Here is a 24712-nt window from a genome sequence, read left to right as displayed (position 1 = left end):
TTCATTTAAAATTTACTCGTTCGTCTTTTATGAGTTTCATACATTTTAACATTATTGCACTCTGAGCCCTCCTATTATCATCATAAGTTTTTCTCCTTAGCCACCGTGCTGCGCCGTGTTTATTGTGAAATTCTTCCGGTGCGCATGAAATAAAGTGTTCCCAAAAAATTCTTTTTTCTTCGTAAAATGATAAATTCCCTTCCCTGAACATGTCTATGTAAAAATAAATACCAAATTCCACTTACTTTGGCTGTGGGGACGTGGACAAGGTGCGCTGTGACGTCATCAGGGCCTGGTCGCCCGTGTGTGACTCGCCCAGACACGGTCGCACGGGCCATACAAGCGCTGGGTGTTGCCACAAATATATTTTCAATTATTTGTTTTATGTATTTCCAATGCAGTTTTATTTGTTTTTTTATCATATATGATGCATATTTGTGTCCTTTACAATATGTATACAGTAGAATGTTCATAATGTTCCATGGAACTGTGATACATGTGTCAGTAATGTGTCCACAATAAATGTTTATTGTGGACACATTACCTGTTAAAAATTCACTAAAATTACAGTATGTACAGTTTCACACACTATTTACACAGTAACACACTGTATTACACACTCAGTACTTCACAAGTGAGTAATAATGAAGTAGTCCATGGTGCACAGTGCGACTTCACTCTCAGTGCACCAGGTACAGATAAATTTTTGCTTCCTGTTTCTTCCTTCTGTGTGCTTGCAAATAATGAACTCACGTACACCCTTGGCTTTAGTACTTGTAGGTTGTATATAGCCAAGCTTGTAAAGCATAAGGTAGTTATGAAAAGATTATAGGAAAAGATCAATTTGTAAGGTAGTCTCGAAAAGATCGCTTTGTATCATCCCACACAGGAAGAGATTCAGCTTACCTCAAGAGTGTCCGTCAGTCAGAAAGAGATTCAGCTAGCCTCAAAGAGTGTCCGTCAGTTAGGAAGAGATTCAGGTATTCTTGAAAATATCAATGGAAAACACCACCATGGAAGCCGCTAACACTGTTCCTCTATGCTACTTGTATTAGATGCATCATCACTGAACACAGAAAATGATTCATCTATGTATCATCAAAATAAATTGGAGATAGCATAGGATTGCAAGGGTGATGCTCAGAGCAACAACTGGATATGCTCGCTGTATCGTCCTCATAGGTGCTGTATCACCTACATCCAACCTTTGTGTTAGGTCCTTATTGTGCCTAGCTTCACCAGTATTATGACCCTTATGTTCTTCAAACAATAAGGCTTGAATTTCACAGACAGAGCGTTATCTTTCAACACCGCGTCGGACAGGTGTTTGGGAGTCAGAGGCGTGTGCGCCACCCACTGTTGCTCATTCAGTACTAACCCGGCCAGCAGCCCTAGGGCATTCTGGAAATTTTTTCCAAGATGGCTGCCTCTCACTGGAGGTCCTAAGAGTTAATTTCGTACACAACCAACCTCGTACACATTTAGAATTGGTACCGAAAAATCAAAAAGAGTTTTCTCGGTTGGTGCAGTTTCCCGCCGACCGAGAATACTCGTTTGGCGCAGTTTCCCGCAGACCGAGAATACTCGTTTGGCGCAGTTTCCCGCCGACCAAGAATACTCGTTTGGCGCAGTTTCTCGCCGACCGAGAATACTCGTTTGGCGCAGTTAAGTGGTTAATGTAATCCGATGACTATCGCGCACATCATAAACCAAAATATTTGTAATAAATTAAATTTTCATCCGATCAACTTCTAGGTGGTTTCAAAATGAGCGCCTTTAGATTGCGCACAGTTTGATACCAAAATGAAAGACGGAACATGAAAATTGATGTCAGAACACTGGAAAGATATAAATAATTTTGTGGTGATGAGTGTCAAAAAGTGTCCATAAGTTAAAATATTTGTTAAAATTTTATTTGTTGTTCTATTATTATGGGACTAGTTTTAAAATACCCGGCTTTTTATTGCGAACAATTTGATACCAAAATGAAAGACGTAGCACGAAAATTTATGTTATCAGACTGAATGAGTATATACATTAGTCTGCAGGTGTGCCAATTGATGCTCGTTCATGGGTAACTTGGCCGAGTTTAGGCTTTGCTGTGGGACTCACTTCGGCCTTTAGACCTTATATGCATATACCTCTATAGAGAATTCTATTGCGAACACAATGATACCAAAACGAACGATGTAGCACAAGATATAAGGTGAGAAAACTGAAACGAGTATATACATTTTACTGATTTTGCGCGCTCACAGGTAACTTGGCTGACTTTAGTCGTTATACTTTGTTACTGGTATTGCTTATATATACAGTATTGCAGTTGTTATTGCTTATATTTGTCTTTCTATTTAGAGCATTTTATTGCGAATAATTTGATACCACAATGAACAATGTTGCACAAAAACGTCTGTTAGAAAACTGTATGTTTGTCTGGTGTATTGGGTGTAGCGGGTGTGGCAATGAGTGTGCACTAGCGAGTAAGGCTTCGGCAACTTTAGGAATCATTGCGGGTTATGTGCCCCCATGTTGTCTAATTTATATGCATATATCTGTGTAGGAAATTTTATTGCGATCACAGTGATACAAAAAAGAACGATGTCGAACAAGTTTGGACTTGATAAACCTGACAATAGTAGCAACATGTTCGCGCTGTTTGGCGTGCACGGCTAACAAACGACTGCTTTGGTGACGTTATACGTATGTTCCTCTAGAACATTTCATTGAGAACACATTGATACCAAAATGAAACACATACATCGAAAATTACAGTCAAAAATATGAAAAGAGTATAAACTTTTCAGTAGGGGTGTAGCCGATGTGCAGCTGGGTGTGCAGTAGCGGGTAACCCTTGGGCAACTTGCCACGGTCTTTGGGTGGGGCGCGCCCATGTTTTGTACTTTATATTCATATGTCTGTGTACAGAATTTTATTGCGATCACAGTGATGCCAAAATTAACGACGTAGAACAATTCTGGGGTTGACAAACCTGAAAAGAGCATAAACATTTCATTGATGTTTGGGGCTCACTGCTAACGATCACCATAGTTTTTTATTTGATGCGGGTCTCACGTCAGGTTTGGTGAAATTTTATATACAGTATATATATATATATATTCCTCTAGAGCATTCTCTTGCAAACAAGTTGATACCAAAATTAAATACATACATGGAAAATTAAGGACAGCAAACCAAAAAGAGTATAAACATTTCATAAATGCCGCGCGTTCGCCCGAAATGCCTGTCGCACGAGGGAAAAGCTAAAAACTCTTCTGCCGGGAGCACAGTAGTATTAACTCTTAGACAACGCAATACATACATACTGTATATGATTTGACAAAAAATAATTTTACATAAGTTTTTAAAACTTGCACAAACACTTTCCATTTTTTTGGCATAATCAACTAGGCAAATGCTCCAACTTTGTCTAAATGATCACAGCATAACTTGAAAAAAAAAAAAGAGTATCAAAATTAATTTTAAAATTGAATATTGAAAACCTCAGATTTTCAATTCAGAATAAAAAATATGAATTACCACAAATTGTTCATTTAATGTTGTTATTCTCTCAGAATAGCATATGATCTTCATTTTCATCAAATTAGAATATAGGTTTTCAGTACAGTTTATGTAAAAAAATCTTACAATACATTTGAAATATGCGGCAAATTTAGACCAAAAAAATGATAACTCCAAATGTATAAAGTTTATGAAAAAATCCATTCTGATGGGATTGTAGAACAGACAGCTGAGCACACAATATGTCAAAATAGTGAGAATCGGTTAATAACTGGAATTTTAGAAGCCACTCAAAGTTGAAACTCTGGTTCCAGAGATAATTGAAGTTATCAACAATGAATAAAGGTAGTTTTAATTCGTTAATTTAATTGTATGTTTTAATAAACATTGTTTGGCATTCGTACTTGAATATGTGAAATTTGTAGGTCAATGTGTGTTGAAATGAAGTCAAGAAAACATAACCCCCAATAAACACAAAATATCGGGATAATGATAATTATAATGATTTAGGGGATATATTTAAGGTATACTTTATATAAGTGAAAAAGCCCTAATATGGTCCCTAATCATCCAAACAACCAAAATAGACAAAGAAAATAGAGTTTGAAATCAGAGAAAAAATCAGCCAAAAAAATGAAAAGTCCCAAGTTTTGCGAGTTGTGACTGATTTATTTGTTGACCAATTTCATCCTATTTTCACGTAGTTATGGAAACATGCATTCTCCACGACGTGAAGGTTAAAACAAAATCAGATAATAAACAAAGGACAAAAAAAAAATCTTAAAAAAAAATTCATCTTAACACTTTCGCGCTTTAGATTAGAGATAACTCGTCGCCGTTTTCTCTTACGATTCCGCATAACAGCCGAGTTTTCTCGTCCATCGAAAAAATATTTCTATAAATTCCATTTTTTAACCGAAATGGATGGGGATACTTTTGTTTTGTAGGGAATTTATTTGCGAATGTTTTGGTACCAGAATGAATATTATATCACATAAACTTCTATGAGTAAAAAAAAAATACACAAAGTATGTTTGGGGGTGTGGCGAGCATGTGGCAGTGGGTTCCCTTTAGCCGTTGATATATCCAACACGTGGGAAATATTTGTATGTGTTATGTATATGTCTGTGTAGGGAATTTTACTGCGATCACTGTCATACAAATTATAAAATGTTTCAACAAGTATAAACATGACAAACATCAAACGAACGAAAACAATGCGTTCGTTTCTGCCGCGAACGCATACTGAGCGACGTGGTTCTATATTTGGCGCTTCTCTTACACATGCTTTGTACAAATGTTATACAGTTCATCTTATAGAAAATTTTATTGCGAACACATTGGTATAAAAAAGAAATACGTACATAGAAAAGTAGGGTCAGGAAACGTATAAACTTTCCAAGCATGATTTCCCCCCTGTGTTTTCGCCAGTGCGCTCGCGGCTAACTACTCTCCACTTCACACACTCTTGCGGGTGGGCAATTACCTATATTAAACATTCATATGCATATGTCCGTGTAGAGAATTTTATTGCGATTCCAATGATACCAAAATTAGCGATGTAGGACAACTGTAGGCTTCGCAACCATTAAGAGAGTGGAAACATTTTGTTGCTGTTTGGCGCTCTCGGCGAGTGATCTGCATAGTTTTTTATTTGGTGTTGATACTCCTTATGCTTGGGCGGCATTTTATAGGTATGCTCTTATAGACAATTTCATTGCGAACACAGTGATACCAAATTTAAATACGTGCACCTTCAATTATTGTCAGGACAGTCAAAAGAGTGTACACTTTTCGGTCTTACCGCGTAGGCGCGCAAAGTGCCGAAAGCATCTGGGGTATTGTTTTTTTTTTGAGCGCCGAGAGCGCGAAAGTGTTAATTAAAAAAATATTTTGGGACATTGATGAAAGTAACATATATTAACATTGGACAATGTATTTATATGATATATAACAAAAAAGATTATATTAAAATAGTTATTCATTATTATTTGTGGTATTATGTATTACTCAGCAATGTTATAAAGGCACCAACTGTATATCCACTTTGTGGACACTTCTTACAACTGTTCTTCTTCTTTGAGCGTCAGACAGGTGCTTGCATCTCTTTATTACTGCATTATCCTTCAGTTCCAGTTATTAGGAGCTGTTCTCCTTATCAATAAAACGTTCTTATTTTTCAAAAATTCGTCTAAAATCAATTTCTGAAAATATTTTGATCAAAATGTTTCATGACACTGAAGCCAATAAGTTGGAGATTTGTTTAACATTTTTAAGTTATTTTTACATAATTCGAATATTTTTCACTACTATGCCCCTATATTCGCGGTAATATGCGCAGTCTAAGGGTTAAGGTCGTTCATTTTTCCCATTCTCCATTTTCCACTACAGTAGTGAATTCTACAATTAATTCTTGCAACCCTTCTTGTCTCTGTGATCACTTGTCTTGTGCGTCCATCCCATACTGAGCTGAGAATCACCACTCTGTAGTCAAGAGGTCAAGTTGTGCAGGTTTATTCTTGTTTGTCTCAATGTCAGGGTTTCATGCCTCTGCTTGTACTCCCTTATACCAGATTAAGCTTAATTGTTCTCTCGAAATCACATATTATCCTTGAATATTCTCTTTAGTGAACTATCCCTATGTCTTCTTTTTAATTTCCTGACATTAGCTTCTATTCCTCTCATATCATTAAACGAACTTCGTAATATTTATCACTGGACTGTTTTCAAATTTTTAACTCCAAAGGATAATTCACTACCTGTTTTAACTTGCTTCAACTCTTTTTCTGGGGGGGGGGGAGCCCCTTTGGCTCTCTGGAGCAATCCAGGCTGATGGATATATTAGACTTTGGCATCGGTCAGTGTGAATGGAGTTCTAAGCCTACCGGGGACCACGAGCCAGAACCTGTCCCCCTCAGAGAGGCATGAGGAGCAGTGGCCTATAGACCCCCCCCCCCCCCCCCATGTGCTTTGAAGCTGTCTATGTCTGCCACCCAGAAAGGTAAGTACCTCAAAACCCCCCTAATTTCATTAAGAAATTGCTACTGAAAGTTGAACTAGTGGAAACTAGTGAACTCCACAAACGAAAATGAGTAAAGGAGCATGACGTCACCACGTTGCTGCGCTGCTTGTCTGTGCAGCTTTCCCCTCCCTGAGAAGGAGAAGGGGGAGCCCCAGACCCCAGTTATTAGGCTGATGTGATTGGCAATGGTCGTGTGACTCAGGCTCCTGATTTCCTGTCCTCCCCTCCAGCTCTGTGCCTTGTGGTGTGGCAAAGTTTCTCTGGTGTTGCACGAGCCAGGAGTAATTTCACAAGTACCCAGACTGCATGTACCTAGGATCACCTTCTTTAGGTGCCCTGTAAGTACTGTCCTTGGGACCACCTTCCACAAGTCATCTTGGGATCTACCTCTGCTTGGTCTTTTGCTGCTTGGTGATTGACTGCCCTTAGTGTGCTGGGGTGTTTCATTCACCCTTATTTGCCTTTGGGTAGGGGTAGTTTGCACTGGTTGGGGCACAGGGTACTGCACAGCTAGTTTTCACCTCTCATAATGGCTGGCTCTGTTCTGCCTGGGTATGTTGTTTTCTTGCGGGTTTTTTCTATTGTCTTTTGTTTCCTGCCTGGTGGGGGTGGGGGGGTTCTGCCCTTAGTTTTGGTTACCCCCCTCTTGTTCTTGGTGGTCCCCTGCTAGGTCCCCTTGAGTCGACAAGTACCAAGGGTTCAGCTTTTAGCAGTTTTCCTGGTGGACTTTGGCACCGGTTAGCAGTACCCTGCCTGGGCTTCCCTTAGCATCTTTTTCATCTATGGGCCCTGAGAAACCCGCAGGGGCACTTGGATCCAATGGATTGGTCCCCTGGGTCGCCTCTCACCTTGTGCGAGTTTGAAGGTTGCTCTGTTCCCCTGTCTCAGGGTGACATTCACCTGGTTGGTTGCTGACCCGGGAGCCCCGAGGCTGTCCCGTTTTGGTTTTAGGGACCCGGACTTGGGGGTTTTGGTCGCTTCGACCTTGGTTCAGTCTGTGCCCTCTCATCCTTTCCCTGCTGGGGTTTGTTCTGGTCCTCACGACCCCCCCCCTTCTCCCAGCTCCGGAGCATCTAAGGGTCTCGGGGGAAAGCCCCTTCCGGGGTAGCGACGGAGGCATTCGAGCCTGTTCCTCCTGCCAAAGTGTATGGGTCTGACCAGTGGGCCCCCTTCCTTCCTGCTTTTGCAGCTGCTCCGACTTTTTCTTGTGAGGCCGGGGCTTTGGGGGACAGGTCGGCCCCGGGTCTTGCTGTGGAGGTTTCTGGAGTGGGGGAGGGGCTGTGTTGGGGTTCTTGAGCCCCGTTGGACCCCGCTTGGGTTTTTGTGCCCTCTGAGCGGGGTTTACTGTTACATGGGGTGGGGTTTTCACCCCCGCCTTGTACGAGTTGGATTTGTGGTGTCTGCCCCTCCCCGGGTTTGGTTCCATGTTTTGGTTCGTCGATCCCATCCTTCCGGAGGTTTTCGGCTTCTTGTTTCCCGCCTCATGAGGTGTGGAAAGCCATTGTGGCTTACCGCCTGCCGACCAGGATTTTGCCTCCATAATGGATCCTTCTTCGCTCAGGTTTGGTTCTTCGTTTCCTCACTGGATTCCTTATGAGGTTCCGGAGTCGTCCTGGCTAGCCAACTGCCCTGTTTTGTCGTTGGAGGCTTGGCATGCGTTCTGTCAGTCCTGCATGCTGGAGTGGCGTGAGGCTGGGACAGTGGTCCAAGTTTGCCTGGGGGCAAATTTGAGCATCTCAATATGTGCTTGTTCACCCCTGCCCTTCCTCGGGGTGTTGGCATGGTGCAGCTTCACGTGCAGGTTCCCTCCCTTCGGCTGCACTGGTTGCTGAGAGCTTGCGTGCTCGTAGCCTGTTGGCGTCAGTCATGTGGATCTTTTTCCTCCTTGAGCTGTCCTTGGATTGGCATACTGAGGATGTTGAGGTGGTTGGGGCCGTTTCTGGGTCTGGTGCTTTGGTCTCTGCGGCGCATGCGTCGTCTGCTCTGCTGAAGCTGTTTGCGCCGATCCTGCGGGATGTGGTGTTTCTGTTTTATGCTACTCGTCTCGCGTGTCAGCAGGTGGTGCTCGCTATCTCCATGGAATCTACCTGGCCTTGGCTCTTAGGCTTTCCTCTCCTTTTTGTCCCTTGCTGTTTGCAGAGTCTGCTGTTGGGCAGTATCTGCAAGCAGCTTCTGTTCGTTGTCATTATATGTCAAATTTGTTGGTTCTTCAGGGGGGGGGCCATGGGGGGGGGGTTCTTTCCGTCGGGGTAGGCAGGTGGCACCAGGTTCGGAGTTGGCGCCACCTTCGGATCCGCCTTCGTCTGGTCAGTGTGGTGCTCATTCTGCTTGTTGGTCAGGTTTGTGTCAGGGGCATCGGCCCTTCTGCAGTTCGTCCCATTGATGGGGCGATGGTTGGGGGGGAGACTCACGCTGTTTGCTCATGCCTGGTCTCACAATTTGTGGGCTTTTCGGGTCATTTCCGATGGCCTGCGGTGGCGTTGGGTGGCTCCTTTCTCTTCGGGGGGTTTGGGGCTGGCAGAGCAAGCCTCTTATCCTCCACTCTTTCGAGTTATCTCGAAGTGGGTGCGCTTGGGCGTGGTCGAAACGACGACGTCCCTCAGGTGGGTTTCACGTCTGTTCCCAGTCCCGAAACGGGACTGTACGGACCTGTAGTTCATTCTGGACTTGTCCCATCTGAATCCCTGGGTCTTTTGCCCCTCCATTCGGATGACTATTCTGTCCCAGGTCCGGCTTCTTTTGGAGCTGGGTGCTGGGATGGTGTCCCTGAACCTCTGAGGTGCAAATTGGCACCTTCCAATTCATCCAGGGTTCAGCGACTGGCTGAGGTTTTTTGTGGGGCATCAGGGTTACAGTTTTCGTTGCCTTCCATTCGGCTTGAACCTGGCACCTTACGTGTTTACACGCCTTACCAGGGTCATGGTGGCCTGTCTGCATCTTTTAGGAGTTCGGGTCCTAGCTTACCTCGACGACTGGCTGGTGTGGGCTCCCAGCCAATGCGCGTGTCTGCTCACCAGGGATTTGGTTCTTTCCCAGCTTGCTGGGTACGGGTTCCTGGTGAACTGGCAGAAGTCCCATTTAGTTCCTCGCAGGTTCGGTTTTGGCTGGGTCTTGTGTGGGACTCTCGGACCGCTTCCTTGTCTCTGCCTCCAGAGTCTCTGCATCGGCTGCAGTCCCGCCTTCGCCTGTTCTGGGGGCTCCCAGGTCACCTGGGGGTTGCTCAAGGATTTGTGCTGGCGCCTGAACTTTGCCGTGATGGGTCTACCCGCCGGGTCGGGTTTGACTTCAATGGCTGTTCTGGTTCCTTCGGGGACATCCCTTCTGTCTCTCTCGTGCAATCAATCACTGGGTTCGGCCTCCGGGGGCCTTGCATCGGTTGCTGCATCGCCGACATCGGTTTGGCGCCTACCCAAGCCCTTGCAGGATGTGTTCACAGACGTGTCGTCTCTTGGCTGGGGCTTTATGACCAGTGCTTACCAGGCTGGTCAAGGGGTCGGTGGGGTTCATCCTTCCATCGGGCACACAGCACGATGTGGGAATTTGCGGCGGTGTGGATGTCACCTCTGAGGGGTTCGGGTCGCTCATGGATCGACAATCCTGCTCCATTCTGACTGTTCTCCGGTGGTTCATTGCCTAAACCAAGGGGGTTCGATGAGGTCCTTGGCTTTTTGGGGCGTGTCGCTTTGGGTGGCTAGTCTGCTAAGTTCTCGGGGTCTGGCTCTCCTGGCGGTTCACGTTCGGGGGGGGGGTGTCCAATGTCCTAGCGGATGGCCTGTCACGGTTCATTCCTCCTGTCCACGGAAAGGATGGTCGACGCCAACTCATTCATTTGGCTCGGCTGGACGTACAGGCTCCCGGAGGTGGATCTCTTTGCGTCGGCGTGGTCTCCAGGCGGAGACCGGTCTCTGGCAGAGCAAAGAGTAGTCCTCTTTGCTCCTTGGTGGCCGGCCCAGCCTCGATTCAGTGGTGTCAAGCTCGGGTGTCCAAACCCGAGCTTGCTCGGTCTCTTGCGGCTCCGCCTCTTTCAGCAGATCGGTCTGGTCCGTTACGTGGCTGGTTCGATCTTCTCCTCGAGTCTTCGAGTTGGTCTCTCTGACTTGAGTCTATCACCACTTGTGTGGTGGGCAGGTGGCTTCGTTGATGGTGTCCCACCTGCGTGTTTTGTTTCGGCAGCAGTATGAGGTTTCCTTGCGGTCCTTCTGTTATTCTTGTCCCTTCATAGGTGTAGTTCTGTCTCTATTCGGCTTGTTCCGAGACCAGCATCTTATGCCATATACTGTCGTCTCGTAACGTGTGGTGCTGGCAGAGCCGCTGTGGCTTGCATTCGGCTTTGATGTTACTTCCTCGCCATTCCGTAAGCTGTCTCGTGTGTTGTTTCGCCTCCGGCCTGCTCATGCGCCGCCTGAGCAGTCGGGCAGTTAGACCGAGTGTTCTCCTTCCTCTCTTCTCCTTGGTTTGTGGTGCCCCTTCAGTTCTGTTTTTTTGGCGTAGGCTCTTTTTCTTGTTGGCATTGGCCTCTAGGGGTTTCTGCTCTTTTGGTCCTGGTAGCTGTTCTGTTCATTTGCAGCTGTCGCCTTTTCTGGCTAGGTATGGGACTGCTGCTTTCCGGAGGGGGTCCCTGGGTTGTTGATGCTGGGTTGATTTGATCTGGGTGCATCGTGTGTTGTGTCTGGTTGCAGCTTGGCTCACAGGATGGGTATGGGGTCCACTACCACTCACTGGAGGGTTATGGGGTCCCACTACTACTCACAGGATGGGTATGGGGTCCCACTACCCCTCACAGGATGGGTATGGGGACCACTACCACTCACAGGATGGGTATAGGGTCCACTACCACTCACAGGATGGGTATGGGGTCCACCACCACTCACTGGAGGGTTATGGGGTCCCACTACCATTCACAGAATGGGTATGGGGTCCCACTACCCCTCACAGGATGAGTATGGGGTCCCACTACTACTCACAGGATGGGTATGGGGTCCACTACCACTCACAGGATGGGTATGGGGTCCACTACCACTCACAGGATGGGTATGGGGTCCCACTACCCCTCACAGGATGGGTATGGGGACCACTACCACTCACAGGATGGGTATAGGGTCCACTACCACTCACAGGATGGGTATGGGGTCCACTACCACTCACTGGAGGGTTATGGGGTCCCACTACCATTCACAGAATGGGTATGGGGTCCCACTACCCCTCACAGGATGAGTATGGGGTCCCACTACTACTCACAGGATGGGTATGGGGTCCACTACCACTCACAGGATGGGTATGGGGTCCACTACCACTCACAGGATGGGTATGGGGTCCCACTACCCCTCACTGGATGGGTATGGGGTTCACTACCACCCACAGGATGGTTATGGGGTCCCACTACTACTCATAGGATGGGTATGAGGTTTATTATCACTCATAGGATGGGTATGAGGTCCCACTGCCACTCGCAGGATGGGTATGGGTTCCACTATCACTTACAGGATGGCTATGGGGTCCACTACTACTCACAGGTTGGGTATGGGGTCCCACTACCACTCACAGGATGGGTATGGGGTCCACTACTACTCACAGGTTGGGTATGGGGTCCCACTACCACTCACAGGATGGGTATGGGGTCCACTACCACTCACAGGATGGGAATGGGTTCCACTGCCACTCATAGGATGGGTATGGGGTCCACTACTACTCACAGGATGGGTATGGGGTCCCACTACCACTCACAGGATGGGTATGGGGTCCCACTACCACTCACAGGATGGGTATGGGTTCCACTGCCACTCACAGGATGGGTATGGGGTCCACTACTACTCACAGGATGGGTATGGGGTCCCACTACCACTCACAGGATGGGTATGGGGTCCCACTACCACTCACAGGATGGGTATGGGTCCACTACTACTCACAGGATGGGTATGGGGTCCACTGCCACTCACAGGATGGGTATGGGGTCCACTACTACTCACAGGATGGGTATGGGGTCCCACTACCACTCACAGGATGGGTATGGGGTCCCACTACCACTCACAGGATGGGTATGGGTTCCACTGCCACTCACAGGATGGGTATGGGGTCCACTACTACTCACAGGATGGGTATGGGGTCCCACTACCACTCACAGGATGGGTATGGGGTCCCACTACCACTCACAGGATGGGTATGGGTCCACTACTACTCACAGGATGGGTATGGGGTCCACTGCCACTCACAGGATGGGTATGGGGTCCACTACTACTCACAGGATGGGTATGAGGTCCCACTACCACTCACAGGATGGGTATGGGGTCCCACTACCACTCACAGGATGGGTATGGGTTCCACTGGCACTCACAAGATGGGTATGGGGTCCACTACTACTCACAGGATGGGTATGGGGTCCACTACTACTCACAGGATGGGTATGAGGTCCCACTACCACTCGCAAGATGGGTATGGGGTCCACTACCACTCACAGGATGGGTATGGGGACCACTACCACTCACAGGATGGGTATGGGGTTCACTACCACTCACAGGATGGGTATGAGGTCCCACTACCACTCACAGGATGGGTATGGGGTCCCACTACCACTCACAGGATGGGTATGGGGTCCACTACCACACACAGGATGGGTATGGGGACCACTACCACTCACAGGATGGGTATGAGGTCCCACTACCACTCACAGGATGGGTATGGGGTCCACTACCACTCACAGGATGGGTATGGGGACCACTACCACTCACAGGATGGGTATGAGGTCCCACTACCACTCACAGGATGGGTATGAGGTCCCACTACCACTCGCAGAATGGGTATGAGGTCCCACTACCACTCACAGGATGGGTATGGGGTCCACTACCACTCACAGGATGGGTATGGGGTCCACTACCACTCACAGGATGGGTATGGGGACCACTACCAGTCGCAGGATGGGTATGAGGTCCACAATCACTTGTCACAGGCTCAGCTCTACATCACCTTTGTGATGAATGCAGCATATGTGAAGGTTTTCTGCAGTGTACTGCACAGTTACTTTGCATTTATACTGTGACTAGTAGCTTGAAATGGTGGGGGAGGGGGTCCTCCATCTTCCTCCCATTTTTGCAGTTGACACTGGCCATAGCCTCTATATTCTCAGGACTTGGTACTGGCAACAGGTGTCAGCTGTGGTGTACTGAATTTGCTGGGAGATGACCACTCCTGGATGTGTAATTCAGTCTATTCTTCTGCTGGTCTTGCTGGCAAAACCATACACTAACTTTCTGTATTGTGTTGTTACTTGATTGTGATTTTTCTGGGGGGAGTCCCTTCAGCTCCCCGGAGCTATCTGGGCTGATAATGAATGTATTAGGTCCCTAGCATCAGTCAAGCGAATGGAGTTCTTAGGCCTACCGGGGACAACGAGCCAGAACCTGGCCCCTCAGAGAGGCACGAGGAGCAATGGCCTATAGAACCCCCTTTTCCATGTGGTTGGAAGCATTCTATGTCTGCCATTGACCGAGTCAGGCACCCAGAAAGATAGGCGCCCCAAAACAAACCCTATCTGGTTAATATATTACTACTGGAAGTCGAACTGTTGGACAGAACTCCCCCAAACAAAAACAAAACGAGCAAACGAGCATGACATCACAACTGTCATTGTGCTGCTGTCTGCGCAGCTCCCCAACCCCCTCGGAGGAGGAATAGGGAGCCCCAGACCCCTGCGTCGGCTATCCACACCGTTAGTTCTGTGGCTGATGTCAGACCTGGGCAGTCATGCAACTCTGGCTCCGAATCTCTTTCAGTGCTGTACCTTGTGGTGTGGTCGTGTCCAAGTGATGGTGTGCGAGCCAGGAGTAGTTTCACCTGTACTCAGGCTGCATGCACCTTGGGTTACCTTCCCTGGGTGCCCTGTAAGTACTGCCCTTGTGGCTTTGGGGGGGTTACCTCTGTTGAGGTCTTTTGCTGCTCAGTGATTGCCCGCCCTTGGGGTCAGCTGGGGTGTTTCAGCGCCACTGTTTGTCTCTGGGTAGGAGGTAGTTTCGTCACTGGTAGAGGTGCAAAGTATTGTGTAGCTTGTTTTACCATAATACAGCGGCCGGCTCTGTTCCACCTGGGTTGTTGTACTCTTGCAGGGCTTTTGTTTTTCTATTTCCTGCCTGGTGGGGGAGGGGGTCTGCCCCTTGGTGTTGGTACCTATTATATATATATTGGTGGTCCTCCACTTGATCCCCGTGAGTGTTCACGTCCCGGGAGTTAAGCTTTTAGCAGTTTGTTTGGTAGTTTGGGGCGCCGGTTCACAGTACTGTACCTTGCCTGGGCTTTCCTTAGCAGAGCATCTAAGGGCCCTGGTAAACCCCACTGGGGCTCAGTGGTCTGATAGATGCGTTCCCTGGGTCCCATCTCGCTTCGTGCGAGTTTGAGGCTTGCTCTGTCTCCTTGTCTCAGGGTGACAAAAACCTGTTTTGCCTCTGTCATGCTGCCTGTTGGGTCAGCGACACTTTCGACCCAGAGTCCTGCGAGTGGTGTTGCTTGCATGTACTCCATTTCACCTAATTCACTGATCATGGTATACAGGTGCAGGCGGCTTTGGCATTGCATGCGCGTTGTAGGTTGCTCACCTGGATGCCCCGAGGCTGCCACGTTTTGGTTATAGGGACCCGAACTTGGGGGTGTTAGTTGCTTCGACTTTGGTTTCGTCCGCATCCCTTTTTCCTTCCCCTGCTGTTTTTCGTACTGTTCCTACCCCCCATCCCCCCTGCTTCCGGCTCCAAAACATCTGAGGGTTTTGGAGCCGGGGCAGGGTTTAGTTGGTGATGAGACTCGGGCAGTTTCGGGGCATACCCCATCCAGTGTGGCGATGGAGACACTCGAGCCCGCTCCTCCAGCTGGTGCTTCTGGGTCTGACCAGTGAGCTCTCTTCGTTCCATCTTTTCTGGCGGCCTCTGCCTTTTCTTTTGAGGCGGAGGGTTTGGAGGATGGCTCAGCCCCAGGTCCTAATGTGGAGGTTCCTGGGGCAGGGGCTGACTTTGGGGGAGGGGGGCATTGGGCCTAGTTGACCCTGCTTGGGTTTTGGTGCCCTCTGAACAGGGCTTGTTGCTGCAGGGAGTGGGGTTTTCTTATCCCCCTTCCTTGTACGAATTTGATATGGTGTCAGCCCCTCCCCGGGTTCGGTTCCGAGTTCCCTTGGGTACTTCAATTCCTTCTTTTCGGAGGTTTTTCATCTTTCGCATCCCACCTCATGAGGTGCGGGAGGCCATTGCGGCTTACCTTGCCTCCTGCGCAACCCGGATTACTCCTCGATAATGGATCTTGCATCTTTCGAGTTCGGTTCTTCTTTTTCACTACTGGGTATGTTACAAGGTCCCGGAGTCGTCCTGAATAGCAGACAGTCCTATGGTTTCGTTGGGGGCTTGGCATACGTTTTGTCAGTCCCGTACACTTGAGTGCCTAGTAGCCCTTACGGTTGTACAGGTTTACCTGGGGGGAGGGGGGAGTTTGAGCACTTCAGTGCGTACTTGTTCGCCCCTGCCCTTCTTCGGAATGTTGGCCTTGTACAGCTTCATGTGCAGGTTCTCTTCCTTTTTGGCTGCCCTGGTTGCTGAGGACTTGCGCGCCCGTGGCCATTTGCCTTTGGTCTTGCGTTTATTATCCCTTCTTGAGCTGTCTTCAGACTGGCTTGAGGAGGACGTGGCAGCGCTTGGGGCCGATCTATGGTCTGGTGCACTGGCCTCGGCGGTGTGGGCGTCTGCTGCACAGTTGAAGCTGTTTGTGCCAATCCTGTGGGAGGCAGTGTCTCTGTTCTTTGCTTCTCGTCTCGCATGCCGGCAGGCGGTGCTCACTCAATCTGTGGATCTGCTTGGGCCCTGGCTCTTAGGTTTGCAGAGTCTGCGGTGGTGCAGTATCTGCAAGCGGGCTCTTTGAGTTGTCATTCTATGTCAGACTTGTTGGTTCTCCAAGGGGTTCTGTGGGGGATCTTCCCGGAAGGGTCTTGGGGATGGGATTCCTCCCATTGTGGTAGGCCAGTGGTCCCAGTTTCAGAACCGGCGGAGCCTTTGGGACTAATGACGACTGGTCGGTGCGGTGATTGCTCTGCTCGTATGGTGATTTCGCATAATGGGCATCAGCTTTTTCCCGGTTTGTCCCATTGACCGGAGCCTTTCCCCTGGGCAGTGGGGTTGGACTCGCGCTGGTCGCCCACATTGGTCCCACAATTTGTGGGTGTTTCGGGTTATTTCTTGCGGCCTGCGGCGGTGTTGGGTGGCCCCTCCTCCTATGGGCTGGTATGGCAGTTGACACATATGGCGGTTGAGACATAACCAATCACAGGCGAATAGGCCTCTGACGTCATGCCAGACAGAGCCAGCACCAGCTGTGCTCCCAGCAGGCCGCAGTATTCTCACAGACCCAAAGTAGGTTGGACGTTCTCTGTCGCTCTATCTCTGTCGTTCTATCTTGGAGTGGCTTCGCTTGGGCATGGTCGAAATGTCCTCGTCCCTCAGGTGGGTTTCCCCGCCTGTTTCATGAACCTGCGGTTCATTCTGGACTTGTCCCGTCTGAACGCCCTGGGTCTATTGCCCCTCCTTTCGGATGACTACTTTGTCCCAGGTTCGTCTTGAGGTTATCTTGAGATGATTTCGGGGCTTTTGTGTCCCCGTGGCCCGGTCCTCGACCAGGCCTCCACCCCCAGGAAACAGCCAGTGACAGCTGATTAACACCCAGGTACCTATTTTACTGCTAGGTAACAGGGGCATAGGGTGAAAGAAACTCTGCCCATTGTTTCTCGCCAGTGCCTGGGATCGAACCCAGGACCACAGGATCACAAGTCCAGTGTGCTGTCCGCTCAGCCGACCGGCTCCCTCTTGGAGCCTTGGAGTGCTTGGATGGTGTCCTTGGACCTCCGAGATGTGTATTGGCACTTCCAGATTCATTCGAGGTTCAGGGATTGGGTCGGGTTTGTTGTGGGGCATCAGGCTTACTGCTTTCGTTGCCTTCCATTCGGCTTGAAGCTGACACCACAAGTGTTCACACGCCTTACCCAGGTTGTTGTGGCCCTTCTGCATCTCTTAGGGGTTTACCAGGCCTACCTCGACGACTGGCTGGTGTGGGCTCCCAGCCAGTCCATGTGTCTGCTCGCCAGGGATTTGGCTCTTTCCCAGCTCGCCGGGTTTGGATTCCTGGTGAACTAGAGGAAGTCCCATCTGGGTCCCTCTCAGGTTCAGTCTTGGCTGGGTCTTGTGTGGGACTCTTGGACTGCTTCCTTGTCTCACTCAGGCGGCTCTTCTGTGGCTGCAGTCCCGGCTTCAGCTGTTTCTGAGGGCTCCCGGGTCACGAAGAGGTTGCTTGAAGGTTTGTGCAGGAGTCTGAACTTTGCCGTGATGGTCTACCCGCCGGACGGGGTTTGGCTTCGTTGACTGTTCTGATTCCTTCGGGGACACCCCCTTGCGATCGCTGGGTTCGGCCTCCGGGTGCCTTACTTCAGATGTTGCGTCGCCGGGTTCCTCTTCAGGTTTTTCGGGGTTCAGTGCCTTGGCGCCTACCTGAGCCCTCGCTTGATGTGTTAACAGATGCGTCGTTTCTTGGCTGGGGCTTTGTGACCAGGGGAGGTGAGTCCGTCTTTCTGTCGAGAACATAGCACGGTGCAGGAGTTTGCGGCCGTGAGGATGTCGCTCAGAAGAGTTCGGGTCACTTGCGGATCAATGATCAAGCTCCATTTGGACTGTTCCCCGGTGGTTCATTGCTTGAATCAAGGGGGTTTGATGTGGTCCTTGGCTCTTTGGGGCTGGTTGCTTCAGGTGAATCATCTGCTGAGTTCTCAGGGTTTGGCTTTCTTGGCCGTTCACATTTAGGGGGGTGTCCAACATCCTGGTGGATGGCCTGTCATGGTTCCTTGTCCGTGATTCCTTGTCCACGGAATGGACGGTCGATGCCGACTCGTTCAGTTGGCTCTGTTGGACATACGGGCTCCCGAAGGTGGGCCCCCTCCCTCCCGTTCTGCTGTTGCTCCAAGTCCTAGCTCGCTTGGAGACTTATCAAGGGAGAGTAATCCTTTTGGCTCCTTGGTGGCCGGCCCAGCCTTGGTTTCAGGCGCTGCTTGCTCGGTGTCCAAACCCAGGGGTGTTCCCGCAGCTACACCTCTTTCAGCAGATTAGGCCAGTCTGTTACGTGGCTGGTTCGATCTTCTCCTCAAGTCTTTGCGTCCGGTTTTTCTGACACGGATCTATCACAATTTGTATGGTGACCAGGTGGCTTCGTTGATGGTGTCCCACCTGTGTTGTCCACAGAGTTATTCGGTCCAGGCAGCCTGCGGTCTATCCTCGTGCCCACGACGTTCGTAAACCCTAGTACCGTGGAATCTTACTCCTGGCTCACACACCACCGGTAGAGACAGTCCACACCACAAGGCACAGAACTGAAACAAAAACCGGAGCCAGAGGCACTCGACCAGCCAGTAATTCCATCAGCCAAGAACTGCCAGTTGGATCGCCGGTGTGGAGGGTCTAGGGCTCCCCCTCCCCCCTCCCGGGGAGGGGGGGGGGTTGCGCAGATGGTGGCGCAGCGACGTGATGACGTCATGCTAGTTTTATAATTTTGTTTGGGGAGTTTTGTCCACTCGTTCAGCTTTCAGTAGCAATATTTTCACCAGAATAGGCGTTTGTTTTGGGGCGCCTACCTTTCTGGGTGCCTATCCCAGTCAGACAGAATGCTCCCAGCCACAAGGGGGTTTCTATAGGCCATTGCTCCTCGTGCCTCTCTAGAGGGGGCCAGGTTCTGGCTCGTGGTCCCCGGTAGGCAAGAACTCCATGCATTGACTGATGCCAGAAAGTTATACATATCCATTCAGCCTGGATAGCTCCGGGGAGCCTCCAGGACTTACCCAGAAAATGGCGTTTCATTACATTCAACGCTTGTTTTTTGAGGTTACGTATCTTGATATGATTTCGGGGCTTAGCATCCCTGCGGCCCAGTCCTCGACCAGGCCTCCTTTTTGTTACACACCCCCAGGAAGCAGCCCGTAGCAGCTGTCTAACTCTCAGGTATCTATTTACTGCTAGGTGAACAGGTGCATCAGGGTGAAAGAAACTTCCCATTTGTCTCCGCCTCCATCGTGGATTGAACCCGGAACCTCAGGACTACGAATCCGAAGCGCTGTCCACTCAGCTGTCAGGCCTCTTAGAAAGGCTTTTTAATTTTGATCTGAGCTTTACTGAGTATTGTCCATTGTCTGCCAAGCCCCAGTATAACCTGGTGTGAACAGTTTATAAAACTTTTGCGGGATGTCAACTTGACATCCCGCACTGTTGACGGATGCCAAGGCCGAAAACCCATGACAGGGGCTGACGACCTTCAGGAACGCCCTTCCCGCACTGTCCATGACAGCTGGGCCCTTACTGCGGGTCAGCTGAAGGTTGCCCTAGGGCTACAGTAAGGGGGGAGGCCTCAATGTCTGCAGAACCAGGAGTACCACGAGGAGGTGTTGAAGACTTTACACAACCGCTGCGCGCAAGTTGTACACTATGCACTCTCAATATGTTACTTTTGCTCAGATTTCTCGGATCGAGGACACCACTAAGAGAGTCATAGTTACTCCCAACTTGCACAAGATTCTAACTAAAGATCAGTAGGAACTAGCCCAAGGAACAACAGTGCACAGTATTGGTCAGAAACTAGCTTCTCATATGTACTCAAAGCTTGAGTACAGGTATTTAAGATTTTTAAGCTACAGATTTTCGACAGGTATTTAAGTAAAATACACAGTAAATGGTTTAAAATATAAATTTATAGACAGGTTTGTTTACCTGTCAGTTAATCTACTTGTCATTATTAAGTTTCCCTGTTGCTTAACTATTAGTTTTACATCTTGGTGTATACATGTTTTGATCACCTGTGATGATCAAAACTCAAATCTAATTATTTGAGCTCCACCTCCTGCTATTTGTACCTAGTGTCTTAAAGTCTATTTCTTTATCATATTTGCTTCTAATTGGTCAGTTTAGCTCTAGTTTCCAGTCTTACTAACCCATTGGCCTCAATTGGTCTCCTCTCCATATGTTTATCTGTCCCGGGTGATCTGCAGTTGGAGTTACTTGGACTCCTTCAGGGTCTTCACTTTTTATTTATTAGTGTGCTTGTTCCTCGAGCTGTATGGAAGCAGGTTGTGGATCACTTCTCCCAACCACTTGGGCTGGACGGTAGAGCGATGGTCTCGCTTCATGCAGGTCGGCGTTCAATCCCTGGCTGTCCAAGTGGTTGGGCACCATTCCTTTCCCCTGTCCCATCCCTTATTCTTATCCTGATCCCTTCCCAGTGCTAAATAGTCGCAATGGCTTGGCACTTTCCCCTTTATTTAAATTTGCAAAAAAAAATTCACCAGAATACGGCTGAGTGGCATTCCTTTCAACACTTTGTGCACATTCATAGATCATTCACCTTGATCATCAAAGCATCCACAGCTTGCGTGGTAGAGCAACAGTCTCGTGCTGTTATGGCCCGAGTTCAATCTCCAATGTTCCGAGTGAATTAAATAAAAAATTAATGGGGTATTTATCAAAGTTGAAATTACCAAAAAAAAATTCATGTGCAATTTTATTTTCTATATTTTCAGGAGATCGATGGAAAGGCTTTGTTATTACTCAACAGTGACATGATGATGAAGTATATGGGACTTAAGCTTGGTCCTGCTCTCAAGATCTGTAACCTCATTAACAAGATACGTGGACGTAAACACTTGGTCACGTAAACGGTGCAACTAAAAACTACGGGTTGTCTGGAGCGGTATGTTGCTGCCTTGTCGGAGGATGTTTACTTTATGAAGGTGTGGCTTGTGTAGTTGGTGCTGTGCCAGGAATAATGGGGTACAGAGAGTTGGTGCTGTGCCAGGAATAATGGGGTACAGAGTTGATGCTGTGGCAGGAATAATGGGGTACAGAGAGTTGATGCCATGCCAGGAACAATGGGGCACAGAGTTGGTGCTCTGCCAGGATTAATGGGGCATAGAGTTTATGCCATGCCAGGAATAATGGGGCAGAGAGAGTTGATGTCATGCCAGGAATAATGGGGCAGAGAGAGTTGATGTCATGCCAGGAATAATGGGGCACAGAGTTGATGCCATACCAGGAGCAATGGGGCACAAAGTTGATGCCATGCCAGGAATAATGGGGCACAGAGTTGATGTCATGCCAGGAATAATGGGGCACAGAGTTGATGCCATGCCAGGAATAATGGGGCAGAGAGAGTTGATGGTGCACAGAGTTGATGGTGTGCCAAGGATAATTGGCCAAAAGGGAAGGTGTTTACCTACACTCGGGGCATCGTGATGGTCTGTGTCCACAGTTATCATTCTTATCCAAAACTTACACAGAAAGTTATTATTTTAAATATCCAGTGCACTTTTTTTATTTATTTATTTATTTATTTATTTATGTATTTATATTTAATTATCAATTTAATTTCTGTTTGGGTAAATTGGCATCATCCTTGAAGGAAAACTTTTGTCAATATAGATAGTTAAAAATATATAATGACAGACTGTACTTGTTTCTTTCTAATTACACCCTTGGTAATCAACATGTGTATGTTGTTTTATGTTTAACAAAATGTAATTTTAAATGATATAGTTTTGCATTTGTTGAGATATGTAGTTAATTGTTTCCACTGTCATGTGGTGGTCACTAAAATAATTATACTCTAATTATACAGTTGTGAATGGTGAGGAAACTTTAATTTGGTCATAACAACTGGAAATGTGTAACTGGTATTATCAAATGTTATGTATAGTGTTGGCAGATGAGTCTAAATACTGTACTCTTGTTTATGGCAATTGCTGTACATTTATTTTTGATGCAGAGAATAAGTCACAATAACATTGCTGAAAATAACTAACTCACACAAGTGAAAAGAAAGCAAAGTGACGACCTTTCAGTCCATCCCGAGACCTTAATGAGGAACATGACGTGATGAGGGTCCGGGACAGTCCATCCCGAGCCCTTAATGAGGGTCCGGGACAGTCTATCCCGAGCCCTTAATGAGGGTCCGGGACAGTCCATCCCGAGCCCTTAATGAGGGTCCAGGACAGTCCATCCCAAGCCCTTAATGAGGGGTCTAGGTCAGTCCATCCCAGGGCCTTGGATGTGATATGACATGATGAGGGTCCGGGATGGACTGAAACATCCTCACTTTCTTTTCATTTTGTGTGTTGGTTGGGTTGTTTGTTTTGATATAAAATTGTAAATATTTCAGTATACAAAGACAATGTATTAGAAATATGTTTGTGAGGAAAAGGTATGACTAGAAAGTGTACACAGTTTATTTTGGTGTTCTAAAAATACAACTAATAATGGAGAAGAGAGAATACAGGAGCAAGACTTAAGGCATTCATCTGAATTACAGAGAGCACAGAAAATACAAGAGCGAGACGAGACTAGATAAAACAATAAGGAATGCGGGAAATGTCACAATAATTTGACTGAAATACACAACCCGCTCTCGCACAAGACAGCACATATAGGACTTATTGCTTATAGTCACTATTTTGCTTATACATGAGTATATATGTGACATATATACTTATGTATAAGTATATATTCCAAGTATGTAATATAAGTATTCTATACTTATTGTATAGAATACAATAAGTATTTCAAGTATACTTATGTATAAGTATATATTATATATATGGAATATCCAAGCCATATTTTTTCCAAAGCACTAACTCTTCCTCTCAGTTTTATTAAACAATAGAGATTTTATACAAAATTTGACAATATCCTGAGTTACTTTACAATTTATTTAAATATTTTAGTTTTATTATTTTTTTGAAACTGTAATATCAATACTGTATAGGTATAGGTTCAGTACTAATTGTAATATCTTAACATACTAAGAAGGTTAGGTTAGGTCGGTGTTTTCTATCCAGCATTTCAAGGTAAACTCAAATATTCACAATAAATTAGTATGTCACATATGCACTTATTCATATGCCAAATATTGACTATAAGCAAGTGCGAGAACGGGTTGCAATACGACTCTTAAGGATCGAGGATTGACCAAAACATAAGAACATAAGAACATAAGAACAAAGGTAACTGCAGAAGGCTTATTGGCCCATACGAGGCAGCTCCTATTCTATAACCACCCAATCCCACTCATATACTTGTCCAACCCGTGCTTGAAACAATCGAGGGACCCCACCTCCACAATGTTACGCGGCAATTGGTTCCACAAATCAACAACCCTGTTACTGAACCAGTATTTACCCAAGTCTTTCCTAAATCTAAACTTATCCAATTTATATCCATTGTTTCGTGTTCTGTCCTGTGTTGATACTTTTAATACCCTATTAATATCCCCCCGGTTATGTCCATTCATCCACTTGTAAACCTCTATCATGTCACCCCTAACTCTTCGCCTTTCCAGTGAATGCAACTTAAGCTTTGTTAATCTTTCTTCATATGAAAGATTTCTAATTTGGGGAATTAACTTAGTCATCCTACGCTGGACACGTTCAAGTGAATTTATATCCATTCTATAATATGGCGACCAAAACTGAACTGCATAATCTAAATGGGGCCTAACTAGAGCAAGATATAGCTTGAGAACCACACCAGGTGTCTTGTTACTAACGCTGCGATTAATAAATCCAAGTGTCCGATTTGCCTTATTACGAACATTTATGCATTGATCCTTTTGTTTTAAATTCTTACTAATCATAACTCCCAGATCCCTTTCGCAATCCGACTTCGCAATCACAACACCATCTAGCTCGTATCTTGTAACTCTATCATCATTACCTAACCTCAGAACTTTACATTTATCAGCATTAAACTGCATCTGCCAATCCTTTGACCATTTCAAAACCCTATCTAGATCAACTTGAAGTGATAGTGAGTCCTCCTCCGAATTAATTTCCCTACCGATTTTCGTATCATCGGCAAATTTGCAAATGTTGCTACTCAAACCTGAATCTAAATCATTTATATATATTATAAACAACAGAGGTCCCAGGACAGAGCCTTGAGGCACTCCACTTACAACATTTTCCCACTCTGACTTGATTCCATTTATACTAACTCTCTGTTTCCTTTGGTATAGCCATGCCCTAATCCAGCTTAATATAGCACCCCCAATACCATGAGACTCTATTTTTTTAATCAGTCTTTCATGTGGCACTGTATCAAAAGCTTTGCTAAAGTCAAGGTATACAACATCGCA

The 24712-nt window shown here is 47.1% G+C and overlaps 1 protein-coding gene across 6 annotated transcripts in view; it reads left to right on the top strand.

The window, feature by feature from the left end:
- Scm (Polycomb protein Scm) overlaps positions 1-22035 on the top strand; it is a 79392-nt gene extending 57357 nt beyond the window's left edge. For all 6 annotated transcript variants that reach the window (XM_045762433.2, XM_045762441.2, XM_045762468.2 and 3 more), the window contains one exon: positions 21108-22035. In XM_045762433.2, the coding sequence (XP_045618389.2) occupies positions 21108-21242 (135 nt within the window). In that variant the 3' untranslated portion in view covers positions 21243-22035. The remainder of the gene's footprint in view (positions 1-21107) is intronic.
- Positions 22036-24712: the final 2677 nt, after the last annotated feature.

Source organism: Procambarus clarkii, chromosome 14 (genome assembly GCF_040958095.1).
Source record: "Procambarus clarkii isolate CNS0578487 chromosome 14, FALCON_Pclarkii_2.0, whole genome shotgun sequence".
NCBI classification, from domain to species: Eukaryota; Metazoa; Arthropoda; class Malacostraca; order Decapoda; family Cambaridae; genus Procambarus; species Procambarus clarkii.
This window is presented reverse-complemented; position numbering and strand designations above follow the sequence as displayed.